The sequence below is a fragment of the Lycorma delicatula genome, chromosome 8, assembly GCF_047948215.1.
Source record: "Lycorma delicatula isolate Av1 chromosome 8, ASM4794821v1, whole genome shotgun sequence".
Lineage (NCBI taxonomy): Eukaryota > Metazoa > Arthropoda > Insecta > Hemiptera > Fulgoridae > Lycorma > Lycorma delicatula.
This window is the reverse complement of record NC_134462.1, coordinates 12,505,094-12,532,400: the sequence shown is the minus strand read 5'-3', so window position 1 is coordinate 12,532,400 and position 27,307 is coordinate 12,505,094. Positions and strand designations below refer to the sequence as shown.

General features: G+C 29.4%; 1 protein-coding gene across 1 annotated transcript in view; it reads left to right on the top strand.

The window, feature by feature from the left end:
• Positions 1-27,307, top strand: part of twz (BTB/POZ domain-containing protein twz) — a 381,095-nt gene that overhangs the window by 259,066 nt on the left and 94,722 nt on the right. The window contains exon 3 of the mRNA XM_075373596.1: positions 2,643-2,843. Within this exon, the coding sequence (XP_075229711.1) occupies positions 2,643-2,843 (201 nt within the window). The remainder of the gene's footprint in view (positions 1-2,642; positions 2,844-27,307) is intronic.

Here is a 27,307-nt window from a genome sequence, read left to right as displayed (position 1 = left end):
TTTATTATTACTTACAGGGAGATCGACCTAAAGTATATTTCGACTGTAGTGTCCGCTTTGAAACACCACGGAGATCTACTGGGATAGAACCCACATGATTTCAGAAATATGGGTATATAAAAAACAATTGCATGCTGCCATACAGATGCGTAAAGTGTGCAGGTGGACATAGAACTGTGAACTGTGTCAAAATTTATAATACTACTCCGACAACGTGTGCGCTCTGCCATTCGGATCATCCTGAAAATTATAAGGGATGTAGGGTGTGCAAGGAGATCTTAGAACGGAAGGAGAGGAAAAGAGTCACTTATGTGTGGAAAAATACTTCTCCTTCAGGATCGCAAGCGGGAACATTTGACATTAATAAAAGTAACTTTCCTTCTTCGAATCGGAGGTCGAAAAAAGACTCGAAAGATCGTTCTTCTGATATCCCCCGATCTTATGCCGCGGTTACAGACAACGACTTTGGTGTTCTTCTGACCGTTACCACAATACTTATAAAAAAGAAGGAATCTCAAAAATAACGACGCAGATTGGAAATCATATTGAAGTTGGTGGTGGAGAGGGTGTCTAGACTAGTTACTTTGAAATGCCTAAATAATATCGATGATGTGAGTCAATGACTGACCTTCATTGTACAGAAGGCAGCCTGGCGTTCAACTGCCGAGAGGAAGCATAGGGGTCGGGAAGGCACAGACTATCCAAGAGAGGTAATGAATTTTATTGCCACTAAAAGAAGATTTCGGAGAAGAAGGCAATTGTACAGGAGGCCTGAAGATAGGGCAGCTATGAATAGGAATGTTTGTAAGTTAAAAACGCTGATAAAGGCTATCTGTAAAAAACGAGACGTTCTAACACTATGTGGAAAGTTTTTTCCCTTCGAGTAGAGATGCCAATTGGTTGTGGAAGGTCACAAGGAGACTTCTTCAGCCTCCGCTCTCATTTTCACATTTAAGAACACAAACTGGATTGACTCGTAGTGACGGTCTGAAGACAGAACTATGTACTTAACACCTAACCAAGATCTTTCAACCGAATGAGACGGAGGAAACAGATGAGGAGAAATTTAAAACTTTTTAGATAGTCCGATTCCTCTATATCTGAAGAACATTTCGGAGGCGTTTTTTTTTTCGAACAAGGAAATCCACGATTACCTAGGGATGCCGTCTATTCGTGAAGAAATCACCGGCTGACCATGCTTAAGTTCAAAGTATTTACTTAAGCATAAAGCGTACGAAAACCATCTAGCTGTTAACCTTTTGGATACTAGTGAAAATGTGAGACGACTGAAGAGGCTGTATGTATTGGATCTAGAGAATGTTTTGCTTTGAATATAATCCTTTTCTTACTGAAATTTAGCTGATTATATTTATGAATTATTTTAATTTAGTAATATGAATTGTTTAAGTTTCCTGGTTTCGACTTTGTTTTCTTATATGTGATCAATGTTAATTTGTTTTTTTTTTTATCATGTATGACTTTTAGCAATTTTTTTTATATTCTCGATTGTTTGTTTGTTTTGATAAACATTTAATTATTATTTCTCAATACTTATATTATGTTATATTATTATTTAACTTTATTTTTATACTTAAAAGTTAATTGTCGAATTGTTTGTGTATGGTTACACTTAGTTATATTTTTATTCTTTGTACTTTTTATTGTACTATACTGTATTTAAACCTTTATATTGTCTTGGAAAGTATCACTGGATACCTCCCTTTCACGCCATTATTACTCTGTTCTAGTTACTTATACTTTCACTGTTCAGGAAAATGATTGGAAATAAAGAAATACATACAAAAAATAGTAATGAAAGAACATAAATGTAACATAATTATCTATTTATTTTATTTTGTAAATACTTATATTTACTGATATAAAAGTTATTTTCCATAAAATATATATTGCCTGAAGATTAACAGCTTGTTTGTGACAGGCTACTTATGGTACAACATGAAAAAGTTTCAGTTAGTTATAAGCTGTTAATAAATTTAAAAAAAATATATATCATTTAAAGTTATTTCAAAAAAAAGAAAATTAGATCTCTTACACATTTTTTATTCCTTTTTATTTTTGAGGTAAAAGAAAAAAAAATTAGAAGACAATATTTTGTAGTATTATGCAACAACCCAATTTAATTCCCCACATTTTTATCGTCCTGTTAGGTTAATTCTCATTATGCAAAAGAATATTCTGTAAGAAATTAAACCTTAATATTTGTATACAAATAGTTTTATTATCAACAGACCTTGGGGAAAATACTTATTAAATAAAGTAAACGTAACTCTAAAGCATGTGTAAAGTTAAATTGACATTTAATGACCGTAGCTCTTTCATAACATAAAAACCCGTAAAGATTTTTTTGTAAAATTAATTAGTTAGGGACCATGTATGTAGATAAAATAAATCAAGATTTCGTTGAAATCTGTTAACAATCAATTAAAATAATACTTTCTATTAAATTTTAATAGGTAAAAAAAACTTCTGAAATTTAAACGGAAATCAAACCCAGGATAAATTGGTTATGAAATCAATACGCTTAAAATTACAATTTATTAATTTTTTATAATTATCAATTTTATATATTAATAAATTATCATTATTAACTCTTTTGCGATTGGTTAATTTTTTGATTTCAGCACTTCGCCGGCGACGTCACCAACAATGTCCAATTCGTCGTCGCCGACGCCGACTCCGCCCACACATCCCCCACCACCTTTAAATTATAATCATAAAATTACGGGAATTCCTTGCGTTGCAGCAGCTTCACGATATACCGCACCGGTACACATTGATGTAGGCGGGACTATTTATACATCTTCACTCGAGACGTTAACCAAGTAAGTTTTATAATTTTATTTTTTTAATCTATTCTGTTTAATAATATTTTATTTTACTTTTCAATCGTTTTTTTAGGATTATATCATAATAGCAGCAGCTATTATATTATGTATATTGATTACGTTATAGACTACTTTACAAATTTTTTAGTCCACTTAAGCTAATCCGATTAAAATTTAGTTGTAACTGGTTAAGATATACTTTTTAACTTTCGCTAGCGTACCCGCTTAGAATTAATTTATTCGTTTTATATAAGGATATAGATTATCTTGTGTAGTTACTTAATGTTAAAATATATTTTTTCAATAGATGTCTTACAATCGGATTCTTATTTGAAAATATCTAGAGACTTGATTTATATTTTACATATGAAATGACGTAAATATTTAAGTTATTTTTCATTAAAAAAATTGTGTTCTAAGGTGTTAAGTTTTTTATATAGTTATGAATACATAACTATATTTATCCTCTATGGAATTTATAAATAACGCTAAAAAATACTCACTTCGTAATTTTAAGAGATGGTTATTAATATTTATGTATGAAAACAAGCTATATATTTTTTGTACATTGAATTAACTATATCTAAATGTACAAAAAATGATATTGCCTATATCGTTATTAATTTACTCTGATTCACTTTGTTTTAAGGAAATTTTTAACCCTCCCCCCTTCCTTTTCTATTGTTTAGAATAACGTTACAAAATATTTTTCTGTTACTATGTGCTCATGAAAAAATATATTCCCTTAACAAACCTTTTCAGTTGAATATCCCCCACCAAAACAAAACACGCCCCGAACACACTGAGTAAACCAATGAGAGGCGTAATCTCATAATATTATGAAATGTGTTATAAATATATGTATATATATAGTGGTCTGAAAGTTGCAGTACAGCCTATTATTTCAGAAGTTGTAAAGAAAATGAAACATTTGGATACACCAAAGTAAAGGGCCCGCCTTTAGAGCATAACACAACAATGGCCGCCATTTTGAATTGCCGTTCGTTTATTTAAATGGGAAAAAGGTCATGTGACACATCAAACCAAATTGAAATTCTACCAGGAATTCATTTTTGCAATCAGATTTCACATACTGTTACTATGTAGGAGTTACTGGCATCAAAAATTAACACATGATGTGTTCAATGTGTCGACCGTTTTGTAGAATGCTTAACTCCAGTCCCTTAATCCAGTCAGCAGACACTCGCAGAAGCACTTCTGGTGCGATTTCCGTGCAGCACAGCGTAATTCCTTGTTGCAGATGGTGAACATCAAAAATATTCTCTACATAAACAAGTTGCTTCAAATTCCCCCACAAATAAAACTCTATAGGTGTGTGGTCTGGTAATCTTGGTGGCCATTCCACTGAACGACGCCAACCAATCGATTGCCCAGGCAATTGGACATTGAGCCACTGACGAACATTTAGTCCAAAGTGTGGCAGAGCACCATCTTGATGAAAAAATGAAGGGAATGTTCTATTTTAATTTAAAAGGGAAAAAAGACAGTCTCTCTCTTAGCATGTTCAATTACCGCTCAGAATTAAGGGATCCATCGATGAAGATTGGTCCAATCATACGGGATAATCCCACACCACACCATAATTTTAACATCTCCAACAACATTGGATGGGCCAATCCAGTGGGGATTTTCATCATACCAATATCGGTGATTCTGGCGGTTCACCTCGCCACTGACATAAAACATTGCCTCGTCACTGAGTAGGACACTCTGTAGGAATGTAGGGTTGATCTGATATTGATGTAACGCCCACGTACAGAACTCAACACGTCATCTGGGCCATCCTCAGAAATTTTTCGCAGCATTTTCATCTTAAATGGGTGCCATTTGTTGCTATGAAGAATACACAGAATGGAGGAACGACTAACACCAATTTCACTTGCAAAACGTTGATTCCTGCGTTGTGGGCTCCTCGCAAAGCAAACAAGACCATCGTCCAGGTTGTATCATCAGTGGAACTTTTAGGACGAACAGTACGTCACCTGTCGGACACATTTCCAGTTTCCTTGAATTTGATATGAGACATGCAAAATGTTTATACGAAATCGGTGGTCTCTGTGGGTGGCGCCTATTGAAATCTGCTACAACGACTCGACTGCTTCGTTCACCGGACATCAGGATCACCTCAATTCGATCTTTCTTCGCCAAAGCCATCATATGTCAGACGCAACAGAATAAGATTTTCAAAAGTTTGGATGCGAGTAACTCTTCCATCGTAACAGTTATCTGAAATCTGATTGCAGAAATGAATTCCTGGTAAAATTGTAATCTGTTTTGATACGTCACATGACCTCCTTTTCATTTAAATAAATGGACGGCGATTCAAAAATGGCGGCCATTGTTATGTAACGTCTCAACGGTAGGCATAATGGCGCCTTATTAGGAGTGAGGAAACTCGCATCTAATTTACGTTGGTGTATCCAAACGTTTCATTTTCTTTACAACTTCTGAAATAATAAACAGTACTGCGACTTTTGGACCACTCTGTACTAGCATCCCCGTCGCGGTTTCGCCCGCTGTATATATATATATATATATATATATATATATATAGGCTTTTTTTTTTATATATTCCCACCTACTCCTCTGGAACGGATCTACAATCAAGTTTGACTCCCACCAGAGGAGTGTCCTTTACTCTAGCTCGCCTCCCCGCCCGCCGGCTGTATGTCCGGCACGGCAGGTCAGTTCACCGGTTAGCTCTTTTATTTCGTAGGTGGAAATTCCACCTACGACAAGCCGTCATCAGCGAGCGGTTTCTTCTTGACGAGCTTCCTCATTTTTCTTCTTTATAACTGCGGTTATAAACGACGAGATCACATTAAAGTTATCCTCGTTAAGTAGCATTTTATCCACCACATTCTCCGTAGATAATGGCCCTATACGTCTTACACAGGATTGCCTGCTTTCAGTCCAACGGTTAAATTCAAATACTACATGTTCAGGGGAATCATAAGCCCCACAGTAAGGACAGTTGTTGTTATCTACCCTTAATCTCGCACATAAATAGGACCTGAACGACCCATGCCCTGTAAAAAATTGCGTTATCCAGTAATTTATGTCCCCGAACTTCCTTTCTATCCATGGTCGGATCAAAGGTATCACACGATGTGTCCATCGTCTCGTGTTGGCTACATCCCTACGATGTTGCCAATTACGCAGCATCTCTTCATATGCTTCTTTAGAAGGTTGTCCACATGCTATACTCACTCGCATCTCCGCCAGTTGTTTAAGCGGAGGAACTCCTGCAATTACGAGTACTGCCTCGGTGGAGACTGAAGAATATGCGCATATCACTCTTAAGCCCATGCGCCGTTGAATTCCTTCAAGGGCTCTTCTGTTCTTGTCGGCACGCAGAGCTCTTTCCCAGACTTGTATACCGTAAAGTAAGATGGAATTAACTACGTGAGCGTAAATCTTACGCTTCGCAGTTCTGGATCCTGTCATATTACCGAGTAATCTGCTAAGATTTTTGACCGTGCATTCAGCTCGTTTACGTATTTCATTCACGTGTGCCGTAAAACTCCTCCTCTTGTCAAGCCAGATCCCTAAATATTTGGCTGAAGTCTGTTGCTGGACAAGATTACCCCCTACTCGAATTAGGATGTCAGATATTCTCCTACGACCTGTCATGACTACGTATTTTGTTTTACCATGCGAAAGTTTTAAACCTTTAGTAGACATCCAGACTTCTGCCATTCGTATCGCTGCGTTTGCCTTCTCTGATACCTCTACTTCAGTTTTTCCCTTAACAACCAAGGCCAGGTCGTCAGCAAAAGCCACTGGGAAAACACCCAGAGGATAACTCAGCCCGAGAATTCCGTCATAGACCAGATTCCAATGGACTGGCCCCAAGACAGAGCCTTGAGGCACAACGCTGTATATGGTTACTTCCGTTTAACATCACGGTCAATTTAGTTTTTATTATATTTTTTTAAGTAATTTTTCAAGTAACCTGAAGTAGGTGCAGCCAGTGGCAGTGGCTACGTTAATTGAGCCATCGCACTGTACCAACACTTAAAAATCGAAATTAAAAAAAATCTGAAAATCGTTTTTTAGATAATTATCTGAAGAGTATTTACCAGCTCAACTCTACAGAATATCTCGTTTAGTACTCGTACAGTGGGAGAAAATTTACTATCATTATTAAAAATATTTTTACCTTTCGTCAGTTCTTTCAGAAAATGTATAAATTGATTTTTAAATATTCACATGAAGTTTACAACACATATACCAAAAATCAAGTTGATATCTTCATTTGTTACTAAGAAATTAACAAAAATAACCGGGTTTAAAAAAATAATCAAAAATCAATTTTAATATTTTAAACTCGGAATTTCAAAAAATCTTGAAATTACTTTTATATTCATATGAAGATTACACATACAAAAATTGAAGTTAATATATTTTCATTTGTTACTGAGAAATTTAAAAATATAGGAAATTTCATTTTTATTCCATTTTAACCCTTTAAACTCGGAATTTCAAAAGATTCTTTCTAGTGTTCACTTGCACCGTAAGAAAAACGTGTATACAAATTTTCATCAATTTATTTTACGCAGTTTTACTGAGTGTAAAATGACATGACAGGTTATTTTATACAGAGTGATTCGCGCTGCGTTACCGGCGCTTTTTGAGCTCATTCTGCTAGCGAAAATAATGAAAAATGTTCATATAAACATGGGTCAGGAAACTCTCCGTTAGCGGGTTACGGCTTACGAAAAATGTTATCCTGATTTCTAGCCAAAGAGTGAAATAAAATCATTGTGAAATTTTAGGAACCCAAATTAACGGGTAAACTTGATGGTTTCTTAATTCTTTTGATTATATGAAAAATTGAATAATACATAATGAAAACTATTGGAGATAGGTTCTGGACAGACAGGTTCTGGAGATAGGTTCTGGAGGATAGATATCTACAATAGTTTTCATAATATCTGACGTAAAACATAAAACGTTTTTGTCTAAAACATTTTTTTTGTATTATTATTTTAATGGGATTTTTTTATTTATGATTGTTATTTTTTTGTTATTTATTTGGTTTTTGGTGTGTGACACGTTTCATTACGTTTATAATATAAAAACTAATAATATATTATATATATATATACTATTATATATAATAGTAATATAACAATAAATGAGTAAAATTTATTATCAAAACTTGTAGAGAATTTAATCCTGAGAAAAGTGATGTAAAATATATTATTCCATTTGATAACACTTTGTAAAGTTTAGTTTAATTTAAAATGAGCCTAATTTTCTTGTTAATAGGTATTATTATGGATATTTTACATAAATTTATGTGTTTTTAATAGCAGGGTCATAATTTTTTTTTTAATTTCACTATTTTATATCTAACATACCATACTTATAAACAACGATAAACCAATATATAATGAATTATTTATAATATTCGTCGAATATTTTTTTGTTTTCATTATTTATTTAATTTTGCTTTTTTATGGTAAAATTGTAATCGATTTTATTTTAATGATTTTGTATAATAATATGAAATAAAGAAAAGAACACTTTACGTGTGAAACGTGAAAGCCTGGGAAAGGCGTGATATAAGTTAAACAAGGAACACGCGTGAGGCGAATTCATGTCATCAAAAAAGAAAGAATAAGATGGAAGAGAAATAGCGGGAACCAATGTTTCCCACGGTCCATATTATAAGCAGAAAGCTTACTTTAGGAAAAAAGTATTAAATTAAATCAATTATTTATATAATATTTATTATCATCATTTGATGCACTAATTATTTAATTACGTATAATAATTATAATAATAACCTATTTGATATTGAATTTATTCAATTAGTAGTAGTGGAATTTTAAACTGTTTTGCATATAAGGTTAGTATGACGTATTACTTACAGTTAATATAAATTTTCTTAATGGATTCTGTTATTGAATTCTATTATAAAATATAACTGTAACTGATTTAATTTGCGTAACTGATTGAGTTCATCGATGAATTTCTCTTTCGCATAGATAAATTATTTATACTGAAATCTAATTTAATCATGTTACGTAAAATAATAATAATAACATTAGTAATTTTATTGTTCCCATCTATATAAGTTATTAATTTTATTATTACTAATTATACTGGTCAAATCCGAATTATTTAATTTATTTTACTTTATAAAACAAAATATTTCTTTATAAATTAGTTTATGAAAAAAATGGAGTTATATTAAATTTATTTATATTTAATATTAATTATTTTTAGGTAATCACTACACGTAATTTTTTTTATCAGTATTATTAAATTATTAAAAGAGTACCTCTAAACATATCTAAAAGTGGTTCGGCTGTTAAGCTAACTACTACGATATGAATGAAGGTTTGAATCAAGTTTATACTGATCAGTTTAAAAATAACCTTAAATTAAACCAAAATTAGAATACTTATTAACAAAGATTAGTTTATTAAAATTCAAAAATAAACAAAACATAAATAATAATATCTACAGATATTTATAGAATATATACACTGATAGATTAGTAGAGTAATTCAATTTTTTTAGAACTAAAATTTAATCTATTAAAATAAATATACAAATATTTGATAAATTATACTGGAAACAGAAAAGTGAATTTTAAAATTAATATTAATAAATAAATAATTTTATACTTTAATCGGTATATAAAGATGCATTATATAAATCATATGAGGAACAGATAGATTTACTACTCTACGAATATAAGCAGCTTCCTGGATACGTGAAGGGAAACCATACCTTGATCAAAGCAGATTCACAAAAATACATAATTAATTATAAAATAAAATATAGATGTAATTAAAGTTAATTTAAATTATTTAAAATATAAACAATAAAATAATATTAACATAAATATATGAAGATATTAAATATAAAAAAGAAAAAAAAATACTCAGAATTCAGAAAGGGTTAATGAAAATTATTAAGCACACATTTTTACTTTCTTGTAAGAAGTAAAGGAAATATTGTGATCGCAAAAAATTGCGGTTTTCAGATTTCAACGGAAGTATCCATTTTAACCATCCCTGAAACCATTTTGACTAGTTTCGGCGTGACGTCTGTACGTACGTACGTATGTACATATCTCGCATAACTCAAAAATGATTAGCCGTAGGATATTGAAATGTTGTATTTAGGACTGGTATAACATCTAGTTGTGCACCAACCCTTTTGATTGCAACCAACTGAAAAAAAAGGTCAAAATTTCAAAAATTCTGAATTTTGGTTTTTTTCTTAATTGCAGTAATAAGCGCTCATTGAGAGCTTTTCAACGATATATCATAAATGGTACTTATATTGATTGGTTCAGAGTTATAGTCAAGTAAAATTTTAATTAATGAAATATTTCGATCTTAGGGGAAGGCACATCGGTTCGAATCAGACTTCATCTCCTTTTTTTTTAAATTTAATTATACTAATTTATTATTAATTATTAACCTCATTGTAAAAAATATTTTTATAAGTAATAATTCAATAATAACAATAAAAAAGAGCATGAAAAAAATTCAGAAGTTATTAATGAAATAAAATTTTATGTACTTTTTTTCATATTTAAAAAAATGTGTATATGTAATATACACATGGCGTGCAAGGAAGTCAAGTGGTATCCACATCGAATATTTAGATAAAGTTAAACAGAATGCAAAAAATTCAGGCTTTTTAATTTAAAAAAAAAAATTAATACAGATTAATCATTAATATTATTTCTACAAAAGAAAATCTTTTAAAGTTTTTTAAACAAATTATTGGGGAGATTTTTTAAATGAATCGATAATTTATTAAAAATTGCATTCTCACAAACCAAAGTATTATTTTGAGTTATACGAAAGTTATACCAATTATATATATATATATTTATTTTAATACCTAAATATATATATATATATATATATATAGATTTCTTAAGAAAGCTACCTATTGTTATGGGTACGATGATTTGAATACTTCGGAAATACGAAGTATTCCGATTCGGAAAATTTTGACATATCATCGCGTTTCACATCCCCAAAACCGCGAAACCACCGTCAGTTCAAAATTTTATATATATGTATATTTCACTTTCTTGTGGACACGATAACTGCCGTAGTTTTGCGTAATCATTTTCAAATTGATACATAAAATATAAAGACCCAAAATCTCGGTCGAGTTCGTTAATGAGCAAAATCGGTCTGTGGGGATGGAAATAGGGGAGCTTTTCGAAAAAACAAAGTATCACTATAACTTTCTTATTAAATAAAATATCGAATTCGTTCTTACTATTCTGTTGATAAGAGCCTAAAACTTATTAAAGTAAACTTTTTTGATATCACCAACCATTGGCCCAGAGGGTGGAAAAAATTGGGTTTCGAAGACAAAAAATCATAACTCCCTTAATAGACACACTATCAAATCGGTTTAAAGTGGTCGTTAATTCTCTAAACATTACCTAAAACTTTTGTTTTTCAATAATTTTTGATATGACCAAAATGTTACTGGAATTGTAAGAAGATGGGGCTTGTCGTATACTAAATATGTGAAACTTTTTTTCACATGCAAACATTGTCGTATTGCGTAAATCTGAAGTTTTTCTTAACCTGTAGGTGGAAATTATTTTTATACCCTACTTAGCACCGGAGAAATCTACTTCCGCTTTTAGGCGTGCCGAAAGGGATATTTTTTTTGCTCTCTCTCCCCTCGGTTGAAATATTTTTCAATTTTTTTTTGTTGAAAGTTTATATATAGTACTATCAAGAAATGTCTAAAAACAATTTTAAACTACAGACCCTGGATCTAAAATGCAGGAAAGATTTTTTAAGAATTTAAATTTTTCTAATTTTACTTTCTATTGAAGATGGTGTTAGATTTACAAAAAACTCTTTTTAGCAAATTTTTTAGGCTTATATGAATACTTTTAGAAAATTTTTTTTTAAAAATTTATTCCTAACTCTAAAAACCATACCTATTCTTTTTATATACTCTTTATATATATATATATTCTTTTTTATATACTCTCTGGCTCTTAACTCTTTTAATTGTTATGCAATACTTTGTTAGCTTTTTTTTAATTAAAAGATCATGAATTTATTTTCATAACTTAAGAACAACTTTAATTTTATTAAAAATAGTAGTAATTCACTTATTCATAGTGTTCTGTCATTAGAGCAGGTCCTGTCACGGCTGTACCTTGTTCTAGCCTTTGCAACCTCTTTGTTTCAGCAAATTTTCCATTTTTCAACATCATTAATAATAATAATAAAAACACATATAACATATATGTATAATAAATACTACCTGATTTAAAAGTATCTGAGACACGAATTGTTTAAAATATTATTTTTTTTAAATATGTAATACCAGTTGTAATTTCCTTTGTACTTTTTTACTTATTATTCTTTTTAAAAACGTAACATTATTGTCCATTAAAATTGATAGAGAGTATATAATAATATAGATCAATAACAGTGATTATGTTAGATATTTTTACAAAATAGTCTCTTTTTATTTATTTATTTATTTTTTCATAGTTGTGCTGGTTTCATTTTAGAGTAATTGAAAAAAATCTCAATTTCTTTAACTGAACGATTTCTAGAGCAAATATAAAATTTTATGTTCGGTATTCAGTTAAATTACGAGAAAATTTAACTACAATTTATACACTGCATACGTTGTAAAAAGAGAATTCTGCTTTAAGCGACTCTTTAGTAATAAAGTTAAGGAATTTGGCATGAAACTGTATAATTATTATTGCAGGCATACTTGTTATAGGTTAACTGTAATTACCATTGTTTGGTTATCGGTCTAGTTGGTACAAAGTAATTATAAAAATATTTTAATACTGACTAATAAAAACGTTGAAAAAAGAATATTACTTTTTTATAACACTAATTATTTCTATACGAAAAATGTGCTTAACTGAAAAACAGTTTAAAATAAAGTTGTTATATCAAAAAATATCTTTCACGTTTAAATTTTAGATAATATTTTTATATAAACTGGATAAACAAAAACTAGAAATATGAGTATTTATTTCTATAAATTCATAAATTAAAAAGTATGTATTACGTAAAATTTTATAAGTAAAACTGCAGTTTTAGTTTTATTTTGTGTTTACTTTTCATTAGTGTAAAACCTTACTCTAAACGCTCAATATGTTTAGGCTTGAATATTCTTTGCTGTGCATTATCCTTTAGGAACCCCTTTCTGAATTTATTCATTTAAAGAAAAATTCATATAAGTATGTTAAAAACTCTTATAAGTAATGTCTTTTTTTTTAACTATTTCAGTAATGTAATTAAAGAAATGCAGAGTGTTCAAAAAGTGACGCAACCTTATGGGAAAAGGAGTAAGTTACAATAGTTGTTTAAAGTGGCCTCCATTATTTGATCACATAATTGAATACGACGTTACATGCTCTTAAACACATGTTGTAACGTTTGTTGAGAAATTAGAGAGACATATCGTTCAATTTTGCTTTGCAATTCGGGAATGGTGTGAGGATGAGTTTCGTAAGCAGCATCCTTAAGGTATCCCCAGAAGAAAAAGTCAGAAGGGGATAAATCAAGAGACCAAGGGGGCCACAACCTCTTCGAAATCACTTGCCATGAAAGCAATCATCCAATAAAGTCATAGTGTTGGCTGTATGATCCAGCCGGCAGAATAGTGTTTACAAATTGTTGCTCCATCTATTTGTAGATCTCACTATTCACTGTGCTGTGAAAGAATGTCATGAAGATTCGTCTACGTGACATTGCACAACAAACACTCACTTTTTGTCCGTGCAGAGGAGACTCTTGCAGCTGATGTGGATTTTCCGTACACCAAACGCGTGAATTCTGTGAATTCACGTATCTCATGAAGGTAAAACAATGCCTCATCAGACCATAACCAATCATCGAATTCTTCACATCTGGCGTTATAGAAGACATGAACAGAAAGCTACACGTTTTCCAGTGTCTGCAGGTAACAACTCGTGAACGATATGAATTCTGTACGGATGAATCTTTAAACACTTGCTTAATGCAGTGTGAGGGCTACCAACGGAGAGACCGGACTGGCTAGATAGGCGTTGCACAGATTTCTTGGGACTAACAAAATATACAGCTTGCACGTCGGTCGACTTTTCTGGTGTTAGCACTTTCGGTTGACTACTTTCGGCTGAATCTGCTACATTCCCTGTCTCTTGGAACTTGTAGTACAGTCGCTTGATGAAGGACTTGTTTGGTGCATCTACAACATACTTTTCTGTGAAGGTGTTCTGGGTTTGGGCATAACTGGCACAACTAATGTATTGGGAGACAATGAACATTGTCTGTTGCATTGGGTAACCCATTTTTCCTTAATTAAACTTGCAAAAAAAGAAGGAAATATTCTTACACAAGGTTGTGTCACTTTTTGAAGACTCTGTAGAATAAACCATCTTTTTTTAATTAACCCAGTGAGTATATGTTTGTACAAGCTGAAGTATTTGTTATCTAAATTATTAAACAATATTGAATTTTTAAATTTAGATATTTGCCCATTTAATCATTTCCGAATTGTTAATAAAAATAATTTTAACTTACTTTTCCTAAATACTATTTTTGCAATAAGCTACCTAAACATTAAAAAAAAGGTCAATCGAATTAGACGAATTTTACGTTATTGAGAACAATTTTGTTACTTAAGATAGTTATGTACTTATGTTGTACATCGCACTAGGCTTAATAGAGACATAAAACAGAATCCATTTTATATGATATTATAATGGTAAAATACTATAGTTTTTAGCAAGTTAATTGTTAGTATTAGTTATATTTGTTTTGGTTAAAAATAATCATGAAATTTCGCGACATGTTTTTGATCTATTTCGTTTTTAAATAAAACTAAAATTTCTTAAATTGCATTTATTTACGACTCAATTTATTTAAATGTTTAAATAAAAATTTTAAAAATTAAATTCTGAACAAATACTGAAGCAAAGATTTAACTTTTTTTCTTCTTACGGGCATCTAAGCCGTGCTCCTTAGATTAACAAATGTGTTCTAGTTTTGTTTTACTGTATTTTCGTTATTAATTCATTTAATAACGAAAATACGTGCTGTTATTTAAATAAAATTAAGTTTTGCAAACATAGCACCGTTGGTAAAATATAGTTTAATTTAAATATAATATTAAATTCAACTTAACAATAGATTAGTTAATTCCCTCAAACCTTTTTGGCTATTCCGCCATCTTCAGGAGAGTTGATCTTATAATAATTTAAAGTTAAAATATAAAAATATATTTAAAAAATGATATATATACATATATAAATAAGATTTACCAAACTTATATTTGAAACAAAATTAGAAAAAAATCATATTTTTATATATATGTAATATATATCAGAGCCCTTTGAAGTTAAAACGGGATTGAGGCCAATATTGTTTAATCTAATCCTCGAGAAAATAATAAGGGAATGGCGGAAAAAGAAAGAGGAAAACGGATTAAAAGAAATACAACTAGGAGCTGGTAAAAAAACCAAATAAAAGTGGATTGTTTGGCATTTGCAGATGATATAGCAATAATTACAAAAAATGTTGAAGAGGCTAGAGAATCGATAGAGTTACTAGAGGAAATAGCCATAAGGACGGAACTACAGATATCTTACGAGAAGACGGAATACATGGAATACCGACATCACAAGGAGAAAGAAATAAAAACAAAAGGAGGGAATATCAGGAGAGTCGATAGTTTCAAATATCTTGGAGAAATTATTCAAGCTAATGAACTCGATGAGGCAGCTAACACGGAAAGGACCAGGAAATTAGAAAGAGCATACGGGATAACAAAGAATATTTACAACAAAAAGAGTATATCATACGGATCAAAAATAAGACACTACACTACTGCTCAAACCAGAGGCCACACTCTACGCATCAGAATGTTTGATACTCAGGAAGAAGAATGAACTGAAGGAGATGGAAATACGTGAAAGAAGAATCTTGAGGAAAATATTGGGACGAAGAAAACTAGAAGACGAATCTTACAGAATAAGAAGTAACGAAGAACTTTATAAAGGGAACAACGAACCGCTGACATCGATGATGAGAAAACGAAGGGTGAAGTTCTACGGTCATATACTCAGGATAACGGATGATAGGTTAACGAAGGGTGTCTTTAGTTTTTTAACAAATATGAAAGCGACTCCGGATTGGATCGTCGAAGTTAAGAAGGATCTCAGCGAACTACAACTGAACGAAGGCGATGAGTGTAACAGAACTGAGTTTAGAGATAAAATTAATAAACACATTTTCCGGAAACTTACAGATATGATAAGAACTGGGAGGCAGTGGACTGATAAACAAAAACAAGTTAAACGAGACGAAATGAAATTGTACTGGGAAAACAGACAGAAGACATCTGTTGTGCAAAACGTTCAACGCAGTCCAAAGAGACCATAACGAAAAAAAATATATATATAATAGTATTAGTTTTATAGACTAATACTAATAGTATTATTAGTAAAATAATTAGTAATAATAATTTTAATTAGTAATTAAATAATTATTATTAGTTTAATACTAATACTAATAGTATCAGGTTTATATATATATATATATAATATATATATATATATATATATATATATATATATATATATATATATATAATTGTTAGAATCATAACAATTGAACGTCATAGGTTAAAAATTTTTAATTTAATGTAAAAGTAAGTACGTCCGGTTAGTAAGCATGGCACAATTGTTATGGTAAGATAACAATTTTTAATTTACGACGACCGACCCACCGGGTTGGTCTAGTGGTGAACGTGTCTTCGCAAATCAGCTGATTTTGATGTCGGGAGTTCCAACCTACAAATCCTAGTAGAGGCAGTTAGTTACTTTTATACGGATTTGAATACTAGATCGTGGATACCGATGTTCTTTTGTGGTCGGGTTTCTATTAACCACACATCTCAGTTATGGTCGACCTGAAACTGTACAAGATTACACTTATACATATTACCCTCATTCATCCTCTGAAGTAATACCTGACGGTGATTCCTGGAGGCTAAACAGAAAAGAAAAACTTAAGACGATCAATTGTTATGATTCTAACAATTTTATCTTGTGAATTTTATATTTTAAATTAAAATTATTATGTAACCACTCCTCCTGAAGATGGCGGAATAGCCAAAACATTTGAGGGAACTAACTAATCTATTTGAGGGAATAATTTGAGGAATAATTTGGAATAATTTGGGGAATAATAGGGAATAATTTGAGGGAACTAATCTATTGGTAAACTGATTTTAATATTATATTTAAATTAATCTTTCTTTTTTCTTTTAATACCCTCTTGAAACTGTTTAATAACTTTATTTGATTTTTATTTTGTAGTGTTAATACCTAATTCATGTATAACGTTTGTAGACTTCCTTACATCACTGGTTTCCTTGTTTAGTTGTATTTAAAAGATTGTTTTAATTAATCTTTCGGAATTCATTCTGTTTAGATGACCACAAAATATGACCTTTTTCTAATTTTGTTTCAAATTTTTGAAAAGTTTGATAAATCTTTTCGTTGATTCCATCTTATTACTTCCATTTATCATATTTTTACTTTTTAATTTTTAGGAAAATTCTCCTTTCTCTTGTTTATAAATTTTTAATTTCGGTTTTTAAAAAACTTTTGGTTTAAATTAATTAAGAAAAACAAAATTCAAATCTAAAGTATTAACAAAAAATCTGAAAGTAAATGCGCTTTACAAATTATAATCTTTTAACGTTTACTATAACTTTAATTAAAAGTTCTACGATCCGTATTTTTCGGATCAAATAACGTGTAATTAATACTAAGAAAATTTTATTCCTAATAATTTGAATTCCTAGAATTTTACTGTAACATAATCTTATGTTTGAAAATTAACTCATAGTGAAGTTTGTAAATCAGAATATAAAACATTTCGACACCAAAATTTGTATTCACTTTTATTTTTTTTACCCAAGAGTGGAAATAAAATTTAACGGATCCTATGCTCGTATTTAATTTCACCACCTCCGCAGTTTAGTATCGTAAATTGTTTATTCTACTAATTTCAACCCTTATTTGGTTTCATTCTTTTAAAGATAATTTAAATGGTAATCCGAAAATACTTTTTCCGGAATTTCTTAATATTGGAACCACTAAGGCATTTGTGACTTAGTACCTTTGTTACTTTGTGGGAAAATGCTGAAATTTACCTTCGGTAAGTTTTTAATCATTTTATATATCTTATAACAAATTTTCTGCTGGTAAAAACATAAAAAATTTATTTATATAATAGTTCCACTTACCAAAATCTTTAATAGTATGTTCGAGCGCTTTCGGATTAGTAATCCAGTCATAACAATGATTGGAAAGTCTCAATTGTTATGAATTGTTAGATAACAATTGAGCCCTCACACTGACATGACAGATAACATTTACATTATTTTACCTTTTGAAGATCAATTGTTATATTTATAATTTTTGTTTTAAAATTTAAGATGCTATATTTAATGATACGTGAAGTAAATAATTATAATTATAACACATCAATGTTCCTGAGGATGGATTACTAATCCGAAAGCGCTCAAAAATACTATTAAAGATTGTTGGTAAGTGGAACTATTATTTAAATAGATTATATATCAATATCAACGGGACATGATTAATAAAATTAATATTAAAAATATTCACATGAATTAGGTACTCCATATTTATCCTCCGATTAAAGAATAAAAATTTTACCTCCGATTATATTTTGTAAATATTAATCTAGATATCGATCTCAATTCAAGCCTAAATCAAAACGTTTTTACCGAAATTATAAAATCCATCATAAATCATGGTTTTAAGAAACTTTAAAGAAAAAATTCAAAATATATATTTATTCTGATTACCTTAGACTATTTTTATTTTGTTCTCTTGAAGTCCATAGTAAATATCTAAATTATAAATTACATTGTAAAGATAAATTATAAATTATATTTTCTATGGATCTTGAGGTATAAAAAAATTCTAACAAATGTGGAATTAGGAGGAAAAGCAATTTAATTTATCTTACATGATCGATAAAGATAATTGTTGATCCCTTTTTCTGGACTGAATTTAAACACACAGAAATAATCGTGAACGATTTCACCTCCCGTTATAAAAAAATGTAAATCAAATAAAATAAATAAATATGTTACATTATACACGCTTATGTATCCATACGTATTGTATATTTTCATACTTAGCGTGACAGTTATATGTAGTGACAGTTTACGGCTTCTCTAAGCTTGTCTAAAATGTCAGCTGTTGAACGCAACATTAACTTATGAACACGATCCTAGTACATCTGGACTGAATCTTTGGTACGGTCTGGTATGAATATTGGGTATTTGCCAGTCGTGTGGGTTGTTGAACATTGTTTGTTATGTATTCTTAAGACTGCTGCTGCAGAATAATTCTTCTTTTGCAAACAATGCCAAAGATTGTCTGCAGGAAGCTTGGATAGCGACCAACTTAATATTACTGTCATTTTTTATTGCCGTAGAAATATTAAAAATACATATAATATGTAAATATGTGTTTATTCCAATATAAAAAGTATAACAAATAAAAAATTCGTGATAATATTTTAATAAATATGCTGCTCTTACAAGAAATGTTTTTTAAACTATATGTTATAAATTTACGATTAAACATTTCGGGATTATTTTTTTCATTGTTCATTCACTACCTCGTGTAAGCCACCATATAGATACGTTTAATGTACCTACTTTTAAACTCTTTACTTCTCAAAAAAGAAAACAAATTTGATTTTAAGTCACAAAAAAACTCCTTAATTTTTATTCTGTTACTGGTACTACAGATCGCAATAAGATGTTACAAAAAAATTATTATTATTTTATAGTATGTTTAAAATCAAAAATAGAAAGAAAAAACATTACAGTGAAAAAACTATTTGAAAACAAATATGAATTTATTATATTTTTAATAGAAGATATTCCTGCTCCTTACTCTTTTCAGTTTTTAATAATAATATTCCATAGAAATTCCAGAAATCTGATCGGTTGATTTTTATGGACTGGCAATTTTGAATATAAGTTTTGTCCTCTACTGTAACTTTTGTAAAATGTTTTACTCTATAACAGCACGTTCTGGATTAATTTTTTTCCCACAAGGGATTTCTACAACAATAAAGTTTACTTTAAATGAATGAGTGACCTGTAATTAATGGATCTATAAATTTTTTCAAACATATTATTGAGATAAGAATCTTGGATTTCAATATAACGCTGTCAGATTAGGCATTCGTCCAGATGATGCCGCACGATAATTGACCGTGAAATGTTGGGAAAGAACTTTGTTATTTAAAAATATACTTCTATTCCTAAGTTAAAAATTACATATATTGATTTAGTTGGGTTAATATTTATTCTCCAGCTCAAGTTATTTTTACACTACTTGAAAAATTAAAGTTAAAAGTAGGTATTGGTAACACAATAGCAGTCTTTTAATGCCAGTCAGCGTAAATTTTATGTTGTAGCATTCCGATCTATAAATTGAATACAGAATTGATCAAAGTATAGATCTTTGTGAAATTCCTAAGTACTTTATATCTAAATAAGCGGTATCATTTCGTACTAAAACCAATCTTTCTGTTAGAAATGAATTAACAATAAAAGTATTAGGAATAAGGAAAAAATCGTTTAATTTTAAATAGCAAACCGTTGTACCAGATTTTATCAAAGATTAATTTCTATCAACAATGAGAATGAATTAATTTTACGTCGGTTTAGAAAAAATTCCGGTTTTTTCTCATTAACGCACTTCCTTGGATTAAAAAAACGATAGATCAGTTTTTCTGGTGCATTAATGAGCTTTCTTACTGACGCATTTAGTGTACATAGGATACTAATTTTGAAATGTTTTTTTATAATTTATTCCAGTTTTTTTTATAATTATTATTATTGCAGTAAGTAATTTGAATACATGTAAATTAATTTTATAAGATATATTGAGATCAACCTAAAGCCAATAACTGTCTGTAAATTTTATTAATTAAAAAAAAATTAATTTTATTTAATTGAGTTTCGTAATTTTTAAACAAAAATAATTATGTGTTATGAATATAAATAACACTACATAAAATTATATAGTAATTTTATATAATTAGTTATAATTATTGTGTATAAGCTAATTGTATATTATTATGTTTTTGTAATTATTAAATGTAATTTGTAAATTTGTAAGTGTAATTGTTAAATTTTTATTTCCTATTAAAAAGAATAGTTAAATTTTAAATGTTTTGACTAGATTAATAAAACTTGACGACCTCTGTGGCGCGAGTGGTAGCGTCTCTGCCTTTCATCCGGAGATCCCGGGTTCGAATCCCGGTCAGGAATGGCATTTTGACACGCTCAAAACATTCATCTCATTTTCTGAAGCAATACCTAACGGTGGTCCTAGGTTAAAAAAAAAACTACGGGGTTTAAATTAATACTATAAAATTTTCTACAATTTAGTGTTTAATTTAAATTTTAGAAATTAACAGACAAAACGTATCAGGAATTTACAAAGTCAATAAACAGGACAAATTATAATTACGGTTAATCTTGTTTTTTTTTAGAGTAATGAATTTAATTATTTGTTATTTATATGAATACAGATACTATGAATTCTACTGGTGTCTAAAAATTTTCATTGTGGTTACGTCTGACATCTGATAAAAACAACATAGCAAAACCATTATGCGATTTTATAAATTCACATTAATATCATCGACATTTTCACCGCTAAGATGAAAATCAGTGATACTTGTTCTGCCTGATTTAAACTGTTCAATCTTATTAAAATTTGCGCGGTTAATATTTTCCACCATAATTTAACCTGCACGAGTAAATAACCTTTTATGTTACCTTTTTGAGGGGTTTTCACCTTCAGTAAATAAAAATTCTATCGCAGTACGTTTTCTTCCACTGTAAATTTTTAAATCGGAGCTCATATATTGAAATAAACAAAAACATTTATAATAATGGAAATTATTTTCGATCAGCTGGTATATTCTATGTCAGGAGTACTGACTTGAACGTCAAACAGTTTCAGTTTATTAAATAATTTTCTATTTTTACTATTTTGTACTACCCTCGTATTTTACGATAACATAACCATAATTTTAAAAATTAAAAAAAAAAATGTTTTTAACTAGTAGAGCCGGCAATGCTTCGTTGTTGCTAGATTTGAGTGTATATATAGATTAAATGAACACAACTGAAAGATTGATACAACATTAAAAAACTGTACATTACGGACTTCACAAAATTTAACTTTTCACTTTATAAAAGTCAGAATGTAAATAAATCCAATTGTCAAAACAGCACTACCTATCGGATTTAATTCAAACTACTCACTAAACACAGTAGTCGGATCAAAATACCACCAAATTTTGTTTCTGCCGGTCAGATCGAGGATTTCAGTAGTTTTAAACTTTCTCCGGACAACCCGGACCATTTTTCAAAAACCTGCGCGTAAATCGGCCCAGTAGTTTTTTAGTCTACAGCGCCACATATACGATCATTGCCATATAGAAGGCATTCTATATATATATATATATAGAAGAAGAAAGTCTGTTTGCATATTTGTTTGTTTGTTTTGTAAATATCTCGACACCGGCGTCACCTAACGGTTCATTTTTTGCAAAAATATTTTTTTTCACGTAACTAATATATATTCTGAATATGAGCCAAATCAGACCATAAATGCAATTTTTCAAAATATCTCAACCTCAGTGCCATCTAGCGGGTCCATTTTTTCAGAAGTATTTCTTTCCATGTAAGCAACATATTCTGAATATGAGCCAAATCAGATCAGAACACAAATACAATTTTTCGAAACATCTCGACCCCAGCGCCACATATCGGGTCCAAACTAATCCAGAAATCTTCGCGGGTGTGCGCACAATAACTCACTAAAGTTTCTTCCCGATCGGATGAATGGTGTAGAAACGCAAACGGGACAAACAAACATTCTGTTTCATATGTATAAAAGATAGTCCGTTTAAATGAAAATAAATAAATAAATAGATCTGCAACTAGAATCAACCTTTAATATCCATATATGATTAAATTTTCATTATGATTTTAGAAAAAAAATATATTCCAAGAAAAGTTATAAAATATAATTATATTTATAAGTAATTTAATGTAATTATAATGAGATGTTCTAAAATACACCATGTTATCAATAAAAAAAATTTAAAAAATTCAAAACTTCTTTTTATGATAATTGTGAAATATCTATAGTCCTAATTTAATTCTAATTTCATAGCCTAAAGGTATTTTTATAAAACAAAATCAAGATAACAACAATCAAACTGGGAATAAAACTGTTTATAATGGGACATTAAGAGAATGACATTCAAAAGAAATTCGAGAAACATTAACTGTAATGCTATAATGATGGTAACAAAATTATTATAATAGTATAGAATGGACTTGAATTATAGTAAGTAATCACTTTCATATGCCTTGTGAAAAATAATAAAAAAAGGTTGTTAATTTTTTTTATGTATGGACTTGTTTTATTTTTAAGAATTGTATTAATTAAAATCATAATCAAGTGTGATTGCTTAGAGTTTTTTTTATAACTTAAAAAAAAGAGACTCCGCCTACTTGCCACTTTACAACTTTGCTACTAACTGACTTCAGGCTGTAACTAAACTACGTACGTATCTGTAGGCGATTCATTCGTAGAACGTATTAAAGTCATAAAAAAAAAACTAATTTTTATTTTTATAGTATTTTTTTAATACTGTAAAATCATAAAAATAATTTTAATTTTTAAATTGCTAAATATAATAAATTATAAACGTACGTTTGTGTTCTAATCTAATTCTTTATTTTATAGGTATTTTATTTCAAAATAATACCGTTCACAAAAAGTGTTCCAAATTTTTATGTAAAAACATTTTGTGGATCAAAAATCAAATTAAAAATGATTTTAATTAATAGAAACCAAATTAATTTTTTTACAAAGTATTACAAACGCGAAAAATTTCTGTTTTCAATTTCAACGAAAATATCCATTTTGACCGTTCCAGAATCCGTTTTGACTAGTTTCAGCGTGACATCTTTACGTATTACGCATAACTGAAAAACGATTAGCCGTAGAACTTTGAAATTTTGGATCTAGGACTGTTGTAAGATCTAGGTGTGCTTTTTCATTGCAATCGACTGGACCAAAAGTGTCCAAAAATTCCAAAATCCAAAAAATATGGATTTTTTCTTAACTACAGTAATAAGCGCTCATTGAGAGATTTTCAACGATGTATCATAAGTAGTACTTATTTTCATCGGTTCCAGAATTATAACCAAATAAAATTTGAATTAATGAAATATTTCGATCTTACAAGTGGGAGGCATATCAGTTCGATTAATAATTATTAACCTCAGATTGTAAAAAAAATTACAATAAATAATAATTCAATAATTATTATTAATTAAAATTTTGGATTGGATCCTAAATTGGTAAATATGATCGGTTTAACATTGACAAATACAAAATCTAAAGTGAATTTTCGAAGTGAATCGTGGCGAATTTTTCGAACCTTTTTACATAAAATCCGGACTGAGACAAGGCGACGGACTTTCGCCTGTATTATTTAATTGTGCACTAGAATTTCTGATGCGCGAACGGTTTAAAATTAATCCAAAAAATATTCGCATAGGATACAAAAAAGATAACTTAAATTTGAATTGCCTAGGATTTGTTGACGACTTAGCTTTATTAGATAATAGTATCGCAGAAGCTAGAATACAAGTAACAAGTATAGAAGAACTTGCGAATAAAATTGGACTTAAAATTTCTTACGAAAAGACAGAAATGATGGCTATAGATCTTTTAGTTATTAATTCTGTGAATATTAATGGAAACAAAGTAGAACTTGTAGAAAATTTAAATATCTTGGTGAGATCATTACTTGTAATTGTAACGAAAAACAATATTGGACTGAAAGACTTAATAAATTGAAGTGCTACAAGTAACCAAAAATACTTACAACAAAACATCACAACAACATTAACACTAAAAAATTAGACATTACAAAACTGTTGTTAACCCGGTAATTACTTACGCGAGCGATACTTTATTTAGATTAAATCAGAAAAATAGGACTGAACCTTTGCTTAAAGTTGAACGCAGGATTCTTATAACCTGCATAAACAAAAAATATAAACACGAAAATCAGTATAGATTATTGCCTAATAAATTTCTGAACGAAAACTTGGAATCCTTAATTGATACTTAATTGATTCTATCAAATCCGTTACTGTTTTTTCTATTCGACTCTAAATTATATATAATTATTAAACAAAAAGTGAAAATTAAGGCTCTTTTTATTATATATAATATTCTTGAATATAATAAAAAAGAAACGGTTGAAAATATTTATAAATTAATAGAAACGTTTAATTTATTAATTTACTATTTATAAGTGAACTCAAACATAGCATCGAATATTGTTCATTATTATTAAAAATTCCAATCGAATTAGTGCGGTAGGCATGAGAGTTAGGTCGTTCTGGTTAACCATTGTGTACCATCGAATTTCTGGCCATGTTTGATCAAGATATTTGAATAGGACGTAAACAAGCATAGAATATAATTGCGACTCCGATGACACACACATGCGCGAACATGTAATTTACAAGTGTAGTGTGTACGTGTTATACTCAGATTGTAGTGTTGTATTATTGCTGACAATACACCGCAGAATTCTGAAGGCCTGTAGCTACGACCCAATAATCTAACCCCGACCTTATTCATATCCTACCCAACAGTCCAGTAGAAACACTGTTACAGGTCTCTCTCTCTCTCTCTCTTTCTCTTTCTCTCTCTAGTGATTTTAAATCATTTATACGGGTTTATTATCTCGCTAAAATAAATTAATAAATGAAAACTCAATTTTTAATAGGAAAATAAATGATCATTTATTTAATTTCGTTATCTTACGTATAAATAATTAATTAATTTTTGAATTGATTAAAAAATCAATTATTAAATAACAATCTTTTACAATTTTCTTTAAATGTCTAGTTTTTTAGTTCTGTTTTAAATTAAAAATAACGATAATTGCTACGACATCGTTATCGATACATCGATAACGATAAAAATAATGACATCAGAGTATTATTATTTACTAATTAGGAAAAAAAATTATTTTCGATAAGATAAATACTAAAGAAAAAAGTTATTTATAAAAAAATAAATATAATAAAAAACCTCATCAATTACTCATCAATATTCAGTGATTATATAATCACTGAATACTAATTTTTTTCTTTTAATTTCTCTTAAAAAGTTATGTATACAATGGGTAGTTATGAAAAATTTAGATGTTGCATCATGAAAACGGATCAAACGATTAAAAAATGTAAACCTGACTTGTGTATGGATTAAATATACTTAATAAAAAAAGTATTTTTTCATACTGGATAAATATTTTTTAATAAATATAAAAATACAATTCTCGTGTGACACTGAATTAGAAGAATCTCTGTTTTTGTTTACAAAAATTTCAAAATTTTCATACCGTCAAACTTTTTTAAAAAAAGGTTTTTTTATATTTACAAAATTATACTTTTAAAAAATTAATATTATATTTAATAGATACTGAATTACGTATAATATTTAATAAAAAATTATATATATATATATATATATATATGAACGCGGTGTAACACAAAAAATTCTACCGCGAGTTTCGAAATCTATTCTACTCATGAAAATAATGGAAAAAGTTCATATAAACATACTCGTATGTCCTAAAATGCTTAGTTTGCAAGTTACGGCTTGTGAAAGATTTCGCTCGGATTTCAGTTACCCCGGTGAAATGAGGTGATACTGAAATTTTTATTAAACCTTGGCGCCGATGACAGCACAGTTCACAATACCCGATATACTTAATGTACCTTACAAAATGACTTAAACACCAGTACTATATTGCGCGTTGTTGATCAGCTGTTATTTTATTGCCAACTTAGAAATAATAATTTTTCAAATAATTTATTGTATTTCTGTCAGTAATAAAAAAATATCATCCAAGTAATTTTTATTTAATTATTTTAATTTTACAATTGTTGTGTAATTTCAAGTTTTTTATTTTATTTCTTTTTACAGCAGTTTTTAACAGTAAATTTTGTTTTTACAAATTTTTCAAATTAAAAAATAAATGTAATAATGTACTTTTCTATATAAAATTCGAATTTTTCTACCTTTTCTTTAGTTTTCACCTTATCTTACACAAATTTGTTCAGAATTAAATTCTCAACATTTTTTATTTTTTTATTTTTTTGTTTATTACTCATTATATAGTACGTCAAACATAAAAAAATAACAGAGGGTTTTTTTTACCCCAAATTTGACAAAGAATTTGTATATGTGGTTCTGGGACCTATTTTAATCTATTTAAACACATTTACAATTA